Genomic DNA, 15,010 nt, shown 5'->3' with positions numbered 1-15,010 from the left:
AAGACATTCCATTGTATATAAATAGGTGCAAACCTCACTTCATGAGCCGGTTTTATGGAGTTGAATTAAACTTAAAGTTCACTTTTATAATATGGCATATAGCCATTTCAAGTCTATCTTAGTGAATATTTTTTGAATTTATCAGACCACCTACTTAGGACCATTATCGAACCACCATAATATGTTATCCTAATTTCTTAATTCTATCATCAACTGAAATTTAAAAATATTTGTTATAAAATTAGTAGCTAACAGTCCTCTAAATAATAATACAATGAAATTTGATTTATAAACTTTTAGTTTTTCAACTTGGTATAACTCATTAGATATATGTAATAAAATTCAACATATTGGTGGAGGAATCTTCCATTATGTTTTGCCCTCTTTCCTCGTGCGAGGTCATGATAAATTTACATCATAACCAACCTCATTAGTAATTATTTCTGTAAACTTAAAACGAAGTACACTTTTTAACAACGAATACGCATCAATTTTGATTTTTATGTATTTAATTTGGATTAAGACGTGATATAGGCATGGAGGCATTTTGTAATTGAAGTCTCGTGAGTGGTTCCATGTATGATGTGAGCATGGTATTATACTTTATATTTTGCCTTTGATCCAGTGATGCTGAGTGAGTTGAGAGTGAAAGATTGAGATAGCCGATAGCAAATTCCACACACAAAACACCACCTTAGCTTTGTTTTGTCACAAACACATCAAACTCAAACCATGTTACTGCCACTGCTGAGAGAGAAGAGAGTGCAGTGTGGTGGTTTTGTTAAAACCATGGATCCTTTTCTCCTGAAACCAACACATCCTAAAAAGTAAAATAAAAGAAAAGAAATAACATCGATTCTCAAACACACGCGTCTTTATAAGAAGACACCAACGAGTTATACATCCTACTACCACTACCACCACACAACGCTTATGATTTCTGAATTCTGAATTTTCCCTTCTCTTGTGTCTTATGCTTCTCTCTTTCGCAGTACTGCACTGTCTGCAACTCCATGCCAATTTTTCAGGGCTCATGATGGACGCCTGAACTAGTGGGAAAATAAAGAGGGAGAAAGGGCACAGTGAAAAAAGATAACCCCACTAGGCATAAAAGGGAGAGGAGAGGAAAAGAGAGGGGCTTTATGGATTACGTATGAATTATCATCATCACAACCGTAGCTTTTAAGTTTTTATCTTTTACATCTTGGTGGTGAAATGGGATTTTAGGGACCAGTTGTGTGGGTTTTACCTTAGGGGTGATTGCTCTTTTACTCGTAAGGCACTAATAATTTGAGGTGAAACAGAAGTGAGAGACACAAATGTAGAGAAATTGAAAGGGAGAAATAAAGGTAGCCAAAAGAAGGAACAAAAATACAAACCCTTCTTTGTTCTGCTGTCTGATGCATGCACGTCTGGTCCTTTGATCATGACCACTGAGGGTCTCTTCGCATGTCGTTTTAGAGCCCCATCGTGATTCTATTCTCAGAAACAGGAGAACCGAGGGCGAGAAAGCCGGGGAAAAAGTCATCTTTCTTTCATTCTTTTTCCTTTTTCTTAAACAAAATAAAACAACTCCTATTTTCTACCTGTTTCTCCACTTTTCTCACTGGTTTTTGATTGGGGGGTCACAGAGGGAGATGTTTCTACTCATGGAAACTTGTTTGCAATTTGCAGTTTTTCCCTTTTCTTCGTCTAAGCCTTCACAGAATTTATAGCCTCACAGAACTTGCTTGTGTTGGTGTTGCCACTTCAAACTGATGGCCGCGTTTGGTTGGCCAACCTTGTCCTTTCAGGTGATTCCTGTACACACACAAACACAAGCACTGTTATGATATGAACACTACTCAAACAACTTAACAAGGTTCTAAACTTGTGGCATATTCTGTGTCTTGGTTTCAGGAAACATAAAAGCAAGCTAAGGTGATTGGTGACTGAGTGAATTAGTAAGTGAGAGAAACAAAACAGGGGTCGAATGGCAGATTCTGGTTCTTCAGAAAAGTACAAGAAATCCGTTTCATCATCTTTCTTCGGTTCTCCGAGGTTGTTCACCAATTTCACTCCCAAAGGTTTTCATGAAACCGAAACCATGATGAGCCCTACCTCCATACTCGACAGCAAGCCTTTCTCCGGTTTCAAGAACCCTTTTTGGTCCGAAACAAACAGCCCCAGAACCCCAGGGAGTGAACACAAGCGTCACTGGGACAGATTGGATTCCAAAGGTGTTGGTCTTGGCCTTGTTGACGCTCTTGTCGACGAAGACAAACACAGTGAAGTGAGTTCGAAACATGAGAGCCGAATGGTTGTGTTCGGATCTCAGCTTAAGATTCAGATTCCTCCGCTGTCTCCAACTGAATCATCCAAATTCGTAGCTGAGAAGGGAAATTATTCACCTGGGAGTTTGTGTATGGGAAAATCTGCATCCGGGGGTGCTAATTCTCCGCGAGTTTTCATGGGGTGTCTCTCTGCAAGCGAAATGGAACTCTCTGAGGACTACACTCGTGTGATTTCCCACGGGCCAAACCCGAGAACCACTCACATATTCGATAATTGCATCATTGAGAGTAGCTGCTTCGAACTTGGGTGCTCTGCTAAGGAAGATGGGTGTTTCCCTCATCGCACCAGTTATCACTCTCGAAGCTTTTTGAGTGTCTGCTTTCACTGCAAAAGAAACCTTGGAGAGGGCAAAGACATCTACATGTACAGGTAATGCTTATTCTTTATCCCCATAAAAATACTTATCCAGTTCTTGGTTCTTGAAATAGGAATTTAATTGGCATGTTCGATTTGAGATGTGAATTGACAGCAAATTTTACTCATTTTTATAGACTAGATGAACCCTCGACTGAAATAATTTTGTCTGCCTCGGATAAGTTATAGTGAACAGATTATTGTGAGCTATGAAAAATCTGGGAAAAATTACTATGAAAAACAAAGTATTTTTTGTAGTGTTATTCTTGTTTATTTAGTTTTATATGGGTTGATCAAGATTGAAATAAAAAACGAAGGGAGTTCTACTGCGAGCATATTTGTCAGAACTTATGTGGCTCTAGGCTCTAACAGGAATAGCTGACACCGGATTCAAGTGGTCTTTATTTAAAGAAAGGAAAAAAGCTGATTTTGCTCATTTGTGTACTGCAAAGTTGCTTTAATATCTGATCATCAAACGGTACTACATCTTGAATATATTTCTGCAGGAAATTAAATTGATGTCATAATGAATGGGGCTGGCCTATATCTGCCTAATTTCATTTTGTCCTCTTCGTATCTTTGAGCTATTATCTTAATTCTCAATGGTAAATAACCATTTCCACCCGGCTTCTTAAAACAACAAAGGCTAGGAAAATTATGAGTTCAAATAATGTAACTTTATTTTCTATTTTGGTCAAGCACAGTTAGTTGTTGCCTACTGTTTTTACTTTAGGATATCAGAAAAAACTGGTTTTGGACAAGAGTGAAAGTATGATCTGCTAATTTGTATTGAATGAACACAAAAGATCTTGAATGAAGTTGGTAATGTTGTAATGCAGGGGTGAGAGAGCATTTTGCAGCAATGAATGCCGGTACCAAGGGATGGTCTTGGAGGAAGAGATGAGCAAATTAGAAGGCAGTGACATTTACGGGCCATAGTTTCAATCCTTTAGCCTCCAACGCCCAGAGCCATTCGATCTTGAGTTGAAAGGGCTTAGAATAATAATACCTTGATTTTTATTTTTCTAGGACAAAAGATAGTCCTTGAAAATCTGGATCACTGTACCTGGTTTTTGTATTTCTGCTTATCCGTTATCATGACCCTCTCTGAGATAGCAATGTAGAAGTAGAGAGGGGAATTGTAGGCAGAGATAATACTGTTGTAGAGGTGATTATATTGAAATGATGAATGAATTAGGGGATTGCTGTTGGGTTGGCCACAGTTTTGTAATGATACAAGGGTGTGACTTAATCTTGCATATTATCTTTGTTTATTGTTATATAATATAAAGTATTGGAAAGTGATAATGATAATACTATAATGACGCGAATAGGAGCAATGACATCATTTGTTGTAGATTCTCTTCTCTTTTCATATGGTTTGATTGTTTGTGCTTTTAGCATATTTACAGTACATGATGATCGGAGACGTTGTACTGAGCATTTAGATAATCCGTTGGTGGATTTGTAAAGTTTGAGGGAGTGGAGCACATGGTGTAAGGTTTAGGAGGGAACAGTTTTCTGACTTGGTCAGAGGAATGATTCTGTGGCGTTATATTTAAGAACAACATTTGTGGCAAAACAAAGATGATAGTAAAACTAATGAGTAAACTCATAACGTAGTTACCCTTCTTTCTTTATTCATTTACTTTGGGATAAACCCAACCACGTCTCTGTCAATATTTCTTTTTCTTATTTTTGGAAACTTTCAATTTCCTTTTTCGTGCATGCTTGAAGCTGGATTTGGTAAGACACACACATATTTCTGCTCCCAGTAAACTTTTATTATTTCCTTATCCTTAACTTAAATACTATTTTTTATCTTGCAAAATTTAAGTTCCTCTAAGATAATTCTGTAAGAAGATTGATACGTTTTTTGTTTTTACAAAACCAAAATTGTTAAACTCTATTACCTAAATATGAGTTATGTGGCAAACATATTCAATAAATTTTTGTCAAAATACAGAATGAAAATGCTTTAATTGTGAATCTCTATTTTTTTCAAGGCAGATTAGTAAAACATATTCCTATTGTATTTTTAGATGTGTTTTCACTCTTCACAATATACGCTTTAACACAGTTTTGTTACGAATAAAACGATACAAAAAAAATGTTCTAAAGGCCCAACACAACCTTTATAGGACTTTGAACTTCAGTGTAAATGTAAAACGGACAATTTCTTCCTGTACCTCCATCATGCACCTCCATATTCTACTTGAAATGACAATTTTGTCTTTTCTCATTTTTTTATGACACCTTCCCTTTTTTAATTAGATATATTTCGAACTTTAAAATTTGTAGTACAAAATAATATTTCAAATTCTATAATTTGAAAGATATTTTTTTGGGTTTGAAAATACACTTTCAACTTTAAAATACGAAATATAATTTTGTATTCTAAATTTTGAAAATACCTTCAAAATTATAAAATTTATAATATAAAATTGTATTCCAAATTTTAAAATTCAAAATATATTTATTGGGTTCATTCTAAATTTCATAATGCAAAATTGTGTTTTAAATTTTAGAGTTTAAAACTCTAAATTTTGGAAAACAATTTTCTATTATGAATCTTAGAATTTAGAAATATGTAATTCGAAAATGAAGAAAAAAAAAATTCTTACTAAAGGGTAATTTTGAAATTTCCACAGGAAGAAACTATGCAGTGGAGGAAGAAATTGACCTTAAAAAGTAAGTCCATCTTGATTCACCACCACATCATCATTCATTCACACCTCACGCACCAGACTCCATCTTTATACACCACCACATCGATAACATGCTTCAAATTTGAACTCCCTAATTAATTTAATTACACCAGTAAATATTCCCATAAAATAAAATGACTTGCGTTTATATTTTGTCTCTATTACCATTTCTACCCTCCAAATTTTCCAACTTTTATCCCTCACTTACACGCCGCACGCCAATCGTCTCTCGTACTCCGCAATTGCGCCGGAGAAAGCGACGGAATCAGCCGGAAATGGAAATGTCCGGCACTGTTTCGAGGTCCGGCTCCTCTCTTCGACTCAGTACCGACGATAGCGACCCTTTTTTGGTTTCTCGTATAAGTAAGCTTCAAAATTGAAATTCCTCATCCGCGACAAATGCAACTTTTTAATATTCTTATGTGCTTTTGTAAATGTTATCTTTAATGCAATTGATCATGCTTATGCTGAGTGATGTAGTATTTTATACTGAGCTTGAATTATTATTATTTTTTTAAATTTTGAAATTCATAAATTTATTTTCAAATATGGTAAAATGGCAGCAATGTTGGATTTTGATTTTTTGTGGCAGGTGCTGGAAAAGATGACGCTTTAGAAACTGAGATCGATCCAGAGGCTTCTTCCTCTAGTAAGGTTGCTCCTAAAAAGCACAAATATGGTATAAGCAACATCAAATTGTTTGGGGTAGATTTATCCCCTGACAATGTTGCTGTTGCGATGGTGTATTTTGTTCAAGGTGTATTAGGACTTGCAAGACTGGCTGTCAACTTTTACTTAAAAGATGATTTGCATTTGGATCCTGCTGAGGTGTGTCTTCTAAACTTGTTTAATATGCTGTTCATGCACATCTTTTTTATTAATTTCATTTCAATTTTATAACATCTGTTCATTTACCTAACTCAAGGTGTGAATGGTATGTCAACCTTTGCTTGAATCAAATGTAGAAACCAAAAGAGTGTTTCCTTGAACTTCCCATCCCTTTTCTTTTTTGATTGAATCAATTATGAACTGATATTTGTAGGACTGACATCTTACATTCATAAAATGTTGACTAGGCAGCTGTTATTGCTGGTTTTTCTTCTTTGCCGTGGCTTGTCAAGCCTCTGTATGGGTTTATTAGGTGAGTCTAAAACGTACTCACTTTTTCCTCTTCCCCGAAGTGGGTGCTTCATTATTTTCTCAATTTTATCTATACCGGGGACTGCATTTTCATTATTGAAGTAATTAATGTGGTGTGCAGTGATTCTGTCCCCCTCTTTGGTTATCGAAGAAGGTCATACCTGGTTTTATCAGGGTTGTTTGGTGCACTCTCATGGAGTTTGATGGCTACTTTTGTTGATAACAAATATAGTGCTGCTTTTTGCATACTTCTTGGATCTTTCTCTGTTGCCTTCTCGGATGTTGTGAGTATCTCCCACTTAGTTATTCACATATATTTTTTCTCTGGAATAATTTAATTACAAAAATGATGCTTGTTGCACATCAACACCAAGCGGACCACCTAACAGTGTTTTATTGAACCGAAAAATGGGTAGGATAGTTTGTAATTAAATGGTAAAAATATATAGATGTAAGGTGATGTATGTATTATCATTATTCTTTAATTATGCTGGTGTACGTGTACTTCCTATCTGCTTTTTTTTTTATACTTGTTATCTTCATGTACCAGTGCATATATCTTGTTGCAAATGAATGGGAGATTTTTTTATAAATATTCTTTCCTTTTAATTAGATGTTATCTATTTTATGAGTGTAAATGATTGGTGGAATATCCCTTTTACTTGATGGTTTACTTATTATAACAATGTTTATGCTATCAATTTATGCCAAAATTCTGTAATACATAAAAATCCTGTTATCAAAATTCAGTTATCTGATCTCTATCCAGTAGTGAATCTTACACGAGTACAAAGAACCAGAAATTAAAAAATTTCATCCAAAATTCTCTTTCCAGAATTCTTGCCAACTTTGATATTTACTATCAAAGGAATATTAATTTTTTTCTTAGCCTTGGATTGGACGTTCCACGTCACTTAACTACCAAGGCACTGGTGATATGAGCATTGTAGTGTTTGCTCAGGACCAGGCGAAGGGCTAGTGCATAGTGATATGGTGATATGATAACATGGGAGAATCACAAAACAAAAGCTAATCGTTATGGTTGGAGATTCCTGGGCCTTATAAACCTCAGTGAATTCCATCCTTCCAATGTGAAACCTAAGTACCATACCTGCAGTAGGTTCTAACATCCCACCACACTTCGCAGCCCTGCTCCCATATGTGCTGGCTCTGCACTAGCCCTTTGACTAGTCCTGGACGAACACTGCAATGCCAACATCACCATCCATGCCCCTTGTTTGTAGTTTGAGAGATTTGGTGGAAGGTTCCGATACCAATTGATACACTAAAGTAGTTTAAAATAAAACAAACATGAAGAATTGAACAAACAACTCGGGAAATGTACCCTGGGAATATTATGGAGTATGCGGGTCAGTATGACCAGGAAGAATTCAACAAGGTGATTCGAGGGCACCTCCTCTCTTCTACAACTTCTAGCTTCCCCTATTTATAGATTTCAATACATTTAAATTAGTTCCCTATTCCAAATTTATTTCCCTTACACACACCCTCTAAACTATTGGGCGTCCATCATCCATGAAAGAATCTTTCATGGTGGAGTAAAATAAGGAAAGTAGAGAGTGAAAACAAAATAAATATTTTCAGAAATATATATATATATATATATATTTTTTTTTTTTCTGTTTAACCTTTACAAATGAAATTTTATTGGTTTATTATTTCCTTTTTATGAACAAGGAACATTTTGGATAAATAGGGACAACTGTCTACTTGTTCTCTTCATTAATAACGATTTTTTTATAAATTTATGCATGCATGCAATCACCTCATTTTGTGATTTGATTAGTTTATAATTGATTATATTTTTATTTTAATTAGTCACACTCCTTCTATCATCTGGTATTTAGGTATTCATATTGCACTAAGGTATTAAATTGATACCTTACTGCTATATATATTTTAGTCCTTTTGCAGCTTTGCCTTTCCATCACCAGTTCTCAGTGTACTGATGCAAACTCACCTTGTTTTATGTTTTGAATTTTATAAGCCTCTGACATTATGCCTGTAGTTTTCTGTCATCTATAGATAGAAATGGTTCAGAGAACTATGTTAGACACTGATCTGTGCTTTAGGTTGTAGATTCAATGGTTGTGGAGAGGGCACGTGGTGAGTCACAAAGCACCTCGGGATCTCTTCAGTCTTTATGTTGGGGTTCTTCGGCCTTTGGTGGAATTGTGAGCTCGTATTTCAGTGGATCTTTGCTGGATAGATATGGAGTAAGGTACCGAAACTAGTGTGTGAACCAAGATACTTCTGATTTCTGATAGCAGTATTTCTTTTTTATCTTTTTAATGTTCGTATAAACTCCAATAATTATATGCTATTGCAGGTTTGTTTTTGGTGTGACATCATTTCTTCCGTTGATAACATCTGTAGTTGCCATTCTTGTAAAAGAACAACCAATGCCCGGTGCAACTACAGGGTGGACTCTTCTTTTTTCCGGGACAGAGTTTTGGGAAAGTTCAAAACAGAGCATTATTCAGCTGTGGGGTTCTGTGCGACAGCGTAGTGTTTTTCTTCCCACTTTGTTTATTTTCTTGTGGCAAGCAACTCCGCAGTCTGACTCTGCCATGTTCTACTTTACGTATGTTCACTGTAAATATGATCATTATTTTTTTTTTATCTGTGAAGAGTTTCCTGTGCTCTTGGTTTTCTCTTATCACCTCGTCGTATTTCTTATCCATTTCAGCACAAATTCTCTTGGTTTCACCCCGGAGTTTTTGGGACGTGTCAAGCTTGTTACCTCAGTTGCGTCTTTGGTTGGTGTTGGTCTTTATAATGGATTTCTGAAGAATGTCCCTTTACGGAAAATATTTCTTGCAACTACCCTTTTAGGTTCAGCTCTTGGGATGACTCAGGTTAATTCTATAGTTCAGTTAAGTTTATATATTTTGAGATGACTGTTCTAAACATCTTTATGTTTTTATTGTCAGGTTTTCCTTGTTACTGGACTAAACCGGAAATTTGGCATTAGTGATGAGTGGTTTGCAATTGGTGATTCATTAATTCTCACTGTTTTGAGTCAGGTTATCATTTTATTCCTCTACTCACTAGTTATATACTACTGGCTCCCGACAAAATATCATCTTTGCTGTAGTTATTAATTAGGTTACTGTGTTTACTCAAAATTAGTTTTCTTGTTTTTCATTTATCTTTCTCTATTCAAGCATAAAGACTAAAAGCAGTTATTGACTTTTTTTACAATGAAAATGCACAAGTAACTTCTAAAAGCAGTTAAAAGGGCCTAAAGCACCAGCTGTTAGAAGTCTTCTAGAAGTAGCTTTGAGGGATTTATTGTACAATAAGACTAAAAGCAGTTATTGATTTTTTTTACAATGAAAATGCATAAGTAACTTCTAAAAGCAGTTAAAAGGGCCTAAACACCAGCTGTTAGAAGTCTTCTAGAAGTAGCTTTGAGGGATTTATTGTACAATTATATTATATGTCTGCATTTGGAAACGTTAATATCATTATGGTTTCTTGGGAATTAATGTCTAAGAAAGTTGATTAGTTAGTGACTTATCATTATTCTTAGATGTTGAATTTATTTTTATTGTTCTTAAATATAATCTCTCTTTGAATCTATTATATGTAGTGAGGTTGTTGGGTACTTCCTAAGTAAAGCATTTTTTTCTAAAATCTTTAGTCTTCAATATGGTATCAGAGTGAATTTGATTCTGCTGTGCCGTCTTCTCTTCAGATCAAATTTCTGACACTGTCTGCTCCTACACTTATCATACACGCTTTGTTGTTTATTGTTCAAACTGTTCATTGCGGTACTGTTCATCCTCTGTTTGTCTGCCCACTGTTCGCTACTCGCTACTGTTGTCTCCTCTGTACATCAAGAGAGTCTCGTGTTTATCTTGGTTCTGTGGAATTTTAGTCTAATGATTTGCATGATGCATTGGCTCCGTCCTTGTCCTAGATGCACTAGTCTAATTTTTGTCCTAACTGTTGATTGGAATTTTTTATTGATTGAGTTCATCTCTACAAAGAATTTCCTGGATATTTGAGAGATCTAGGCTTCTTCTGAAACAGTTACAAGACTATTTCCCACCTTTAATGGGTCTAAACAGTTACAAGACTATTTCCCATGATTTAATACAACCCCTCGCATTTCTTTGAATGTCTATCCTAACTAATTACTATTTACTCACATAACTGACTAATGGATATCTGATAGAACTGGTATGACAGCCTTGAGAAATAACTGATATCACAGCAGTTAGAAAGAACTGGTCTTTTATTGGAAGAAAATAGGGAGAAATGCCTAGGAAGCATTACATGATTCCAGATTTATAAGAGGTCTGGATCCACTCCTTACTTGCTTTGCCAATATCAAGTCACCTAAACTGTTTTTAGTTATTCCCATCTATGATAAATTATTGGTCTACTTACATAAACCAACCCTTAATGGGTCTAATAAATTGTTGGTCCATTCCCCTTGCTTGTACTTTGACCAACTAACTAACTAATGCATATCTATCACTACTCACACCCTGAAGTTTCATATTGTCCTCAAGGTAAACAGCTTGTGACTGCTGAAATAAAGTCCTATTGGTGTTTCAACTGATTTAAGAAGCATGGTCTCCAAGCCAACCACACCATTCCATCCCAAAACTAACTTTTAATTAACCTGGGACACACAAATATGTGAGTGCGTTAATTCTTTTACAAAATTGTTTTCTAAGGCCCTTTTGACCGTGACACAGTGTTTCCAGTTGCTGCTGAAGAGGTTATCAAGGTCTTCCACCTTATTTTACTTGTTCTTTCTTGTGAACAAGGACCAATTCCGTTCCTGCGGCTTCCTGATTTCTTTCTATTTTAGCATTTCATTGCATTAATTTTGAAAAGAAACCATTTCTTTCTTTAGAATTCCTCCAACCTCTTTTTGTCCCTCCAATCTTCTTTTCTTGCTGTTCTAGATTCTTTTCTTGGTCCATTCACCAGTTTTGATTCTTCTTTGCCACCTTGATTCTTTTTTCCTTTGCTCTTGATCCATGGAAATTCATCATCGCTTATTTTATCTTCTTCCTCTGAATCTTGAATACAAACTCAAGGTTTGGTTGAAAAGCACATAACACAACCTTATCAGAGGTAGGAAATGTGACATTTTGGTTGCCCTTCCAACAAATCATACAATTGAGAGTGTCTCCTCTCAATGTCATCTAATCCCAAGATAGGTTCTCTCAATTATCAACTACCAAAGGTGCCACCCTTCCCATCACATCTTGGAATCATTTTCATAACCTCCACAACTCCAAGATTGAAAGCTCTAATACCTGTTGAAAGAATTGAAATCATAACAGTGAGAAAGAATGGGTTTTCTATTGGTTCAAATTAGCAAGGGAACCCTATGATACCTGATTCCGGATATCTGAGAGTGCTGTCTCCACTCCTCGCACTTCTTTCTCAATCACAAGTCCCCTAAACTGTTTACAGTTATCCCCATTTAGGAAGCTACTGGTTGATAACATAAACCCACATTTAATGGGCCTCTAATCAGTGGTAGTCCCATTCCCCTTTTTCCAACACAAACCCTTGTATTTCTTTGACTAACTAACTATTTACTAGCATAACTAATTAATGGCTATCGTAAGTGTGTATCAATGCTCCCCCCCTAAACATTGACCTTGGGCCCATGGTGAATATAGTGATGACAGCTGAAGTAGCTTAGGATTCCAAGTGGTAGGCAGCTACTGGTAACATATACCTACCCTTAGTGGGGGGACCCGAATCTGACCATTTACTAACTTAACTAACTTATGGGTATCTATCAATTTAGTTGCTGATCAATTTCCCTTCTTTCTAACATAACCCTATGTATTTCTTTGACTACCTAACCTATAGGTAATTTCTATCATGACTAACTAAGGGGTATTTATGATGAGAATCTCAGTTGTAAAGTTTACTAGCCAGTCGTAAAAAGTGGACCTTTCTTTGTAGATTGCTTATTTATAGGAAGAAAAATGCTAGTCTAACACGCTCTTTTGAACACCCTTCTATTGATTAAATTTAATGGCAATTCATAAATTTTGGTGGGTCTCACTACTTATTTAACCCTTTTTTCCTCCTGACTTTGTAGCTTTCAAATCAATATTAGCCAATTATAAAGTGTGTTGGAGAGCGTGTTATTAGCTCTCCTCTTGTAGAAATACATGGTTCCCATGGATTTGAAGTTCCAAATGCAAAAATTTAGTTGTTTCTTCTTCCATTTTGTGATCAGAAAGGAATTCTTCAACATGTTTTTGAAGATTCACCCTTCCTTATGGAGAAGTAAATTTAGAGGAGTAGTATTCTTTTTGTTGCAGTTTTGATAATGATAAATTAAATTTGATCTTTTTTATGACTTACGACATAATTAAATGTCATGCATACCATGAAATATGCAGTACTAACGCGCACCACGTGGATAACTTTCGTGCGCTTTAGTTATACCACTCTACTATTAGTCTATTATTTGTTTTAGCAAAATTTGTCCTGCATCTGATTAATAATTTATTTCAGGCTTCTTTCATGCCCGTTCTTGTGCTAGCAGCAAGATTATGTCCTGAAGGAATGGAGGCAACTCTTTTCGCAACTCTCATGTCTGTATGTAATGGAGGGAGTGTTGTTGGGGGATTGTTAGGGGCGGGCTTGACTCAACTATTTGGAATTACTAAGGACAGATTTGATAACTTGGCACCTCTGATAATCCTTTGCAATCTTAGCTCATTATTGCCTCTACCTCTTCTCGGCCTTCTCCCTGGGGACCATCCTGATGGGAATCCGGATGACGATTCCGATATTGAGATGAAGTGTCACTGATTCTGGTTGTTTGTCCTTGGCTTTTCACGGACTTGTCTGTCTTTTTCAAGCTATACCCAAGTTTTGCTCTCATTTTTTTCAAGTTCAACAGATGTCACTTACACGTGCAGAAAAAATTTGTATATGCATAGTACGGTGCTCAAGTTTCTACCAAGGGTTTTACCATGACACCAAAGTTCACTTAAAATCAAAACTGTCTATGACTTTGTGGAGAAAAAAGCTTCTACACAATACGATCCGTAGTGACTCAAGATAGTGCCAACCATCAACGACAGAGTATCAGTCTCGTCAGAACTCAGAACTATCATTCACGGGGTTCTTTGTAGTGTACTTTCTCCTTTTTATTTAATCATGTACCCTTTTACTTCTTGTAAGAACTTAGGGGCTTTGTATTTATTAGCCAATAATCGTCATTTGATAATGGGAACCGATATTAGGCTGCTTACGTGTTTCTATACGCTGTTATAGTTGGCAATTACCCAAATCAGACATCAGGCAAGTTGTATTTCTTGTTTCTTTCTTCATAACTTCTAGCAAAGAGAAGATTCACTGGGTCCATGTACTGCTTAAGGTTAAGTAATTACGCCTGGTGCTTAGCATTCCCATCTGTAGTAAAATGGAGGACTTTCGATTTCATATAATTCTAGATATAAAATATTCGCCTGTAATTGTCTAAACTATGGTCTCAGAACTTATATTCAAGGATTTCAATTTTGAATTTTTAGTGAAGATTTCAAAGTAAGGAAGAGTGAGTCAATGTTTTATGTTTGCTTCCTGTCTAAATGGATCATAATGTGTTTAATAAAAGTGGAAAAAGGAGAGAGAATGAAGGTGTACTAAAGTGAAGGTATGTACGTGTATTTTATTTTTGAGTGCTGCTACTTACATCACTGTTTTGAAACAGGGGTGTTGGATGGATGTTGGAATCACATAATGTGTCCATTTATCGTCCTTTTCATTGGACAACCTTTACATTATCTTATGTTAATAATTGCATGTGTAGTCAGTGTTGACGTTTTATGACTTTTAAGTTAGCTATTATAAAAAAAATAATAAATTTATTATGTACAACAGTTTGTAACTGTGACTAGATGATCATGTTAAGAATTTATATAGTTAGCTAAATTATATATTTCATATTTTTATTATCAAGCTTTTAGTTGTAGTTTTTTTTTTTCACTTTCGTAAGACATTTAATTAAAGTTTATTTATCAAATTAAAAGGTTTATCCAACTGAAGATTTCACATTGACCTGATGGGGTTTTCGGGAGGTTGAGTTATTAAGCTTAAGTTTTACAATATTGGAATGAGAATTATTATTAAAATTAGTTTGTTCTATTTTATCATTTGTTATTCATCTTTGTTCCTATACGTCTAATCTCTCTTATCTTAGTGTAAATGAATGTATTAAAGATTTTATATCATATAAAAATATGATCAGATGATAATAATATTAATAAATAAGTGTAAACTTTAACTTAATGAAAAAACTATTGATTTAAATCTTGTTCGTATTAAAAATAAGGTACATATATCACACATTTGTATTTTGGTGAAAGATGTGAATATACAATGTTGTTTTGGTGAAAGACGTGAATATACAATATTATTGAAGGATGAAAAAACCTTATCACTTTTTCTTGGCA

At 35.3% G+C, this 15,010-nt stretch overlaps 2 protein-coding genes across 3 annotated transcripts; both read left to right on the top strand.

Annotated features, from left to right (window-relative positions):
* Positions 1-586: 586 nt before the first annotated feature.
* Positions 587-3,927, top strand: LOC137827648 (FCS-Like Zinc finger 8-like). 2 transcript variants are annotated; one of them, XM_068633866.1, is made up of 4 exons: positions 587-1,523; positions 1,675-1,793; positions 1,900-2,703; positions 3,528-3,927. In XM_068633866.1, exons 3-4 carry the CDS (start codon positions 1,973-1,975, stop codon positions 3,625-3,627), a joined length of 831 nt encoding a protein of 276 aa, XP_068489967.1. In that variant the 5' UTR covers positions 587-1,523; positions 1,675-1,793; positions 1,900-1,972; the 3' UTR covers positions 3,628-3,927. The 2 variants fall into 2 exon arrangements, with proteins under 2 accessions (XP_068489967.1, XP_068489966.1); XM_068633865.1 differs by having other exon boundaries at positions 629-1,793.
* A 1,465-nt stretch (positions 3,928-5,392) lies between these two features.
* LOC137827647 (folate-biopterin transporter 1, chloroplastic) lies at positions 5,393-13,922 on the top strand. The gene is made up of 9 exons (XM_068633863.1): positions 5,393-5,759; positions 5,989-6,224; positions 6,473-6,537; positions 6,658-6,820; positions 8,630-8,778; positions 8,887-9,141; positions 9,247-9,415; positions 9,491-9,583; positions 13,065-13,922. Exons 1-9 carry the CDS (start codon positions 5,531-5,533, stop codon positions 13,362-13,364), a joined length of 1,659 nt encoding a protein of 552 aa, XP_068489964.1. The 5' UTR covers positions 5,393-5,530; the 3' UTR covers positions 13,365-13,922.
* Positions 13,923-15,010: the final 1,088 nt, after the last annotated feature.

This window comes from Phaseolus vulgaris, chromosome 7 (assembly GCF_000499845.2).
Source record: "Phaseolus vulgaris cultivar G19833 chromosome 7, P. vulgaris v2.0, whole genome shotgun sequence".
NCBI classification, from domain to species: Eukaryota; Viridiplantae; Streptophyta; class Magnoliopsida; order Fabales; family Fabaceae; genus Phaseolus; species Phaseolus vulgaris.
This window is presented reverse-complemented; position numbering and strand designations above follow the sequence as displayed.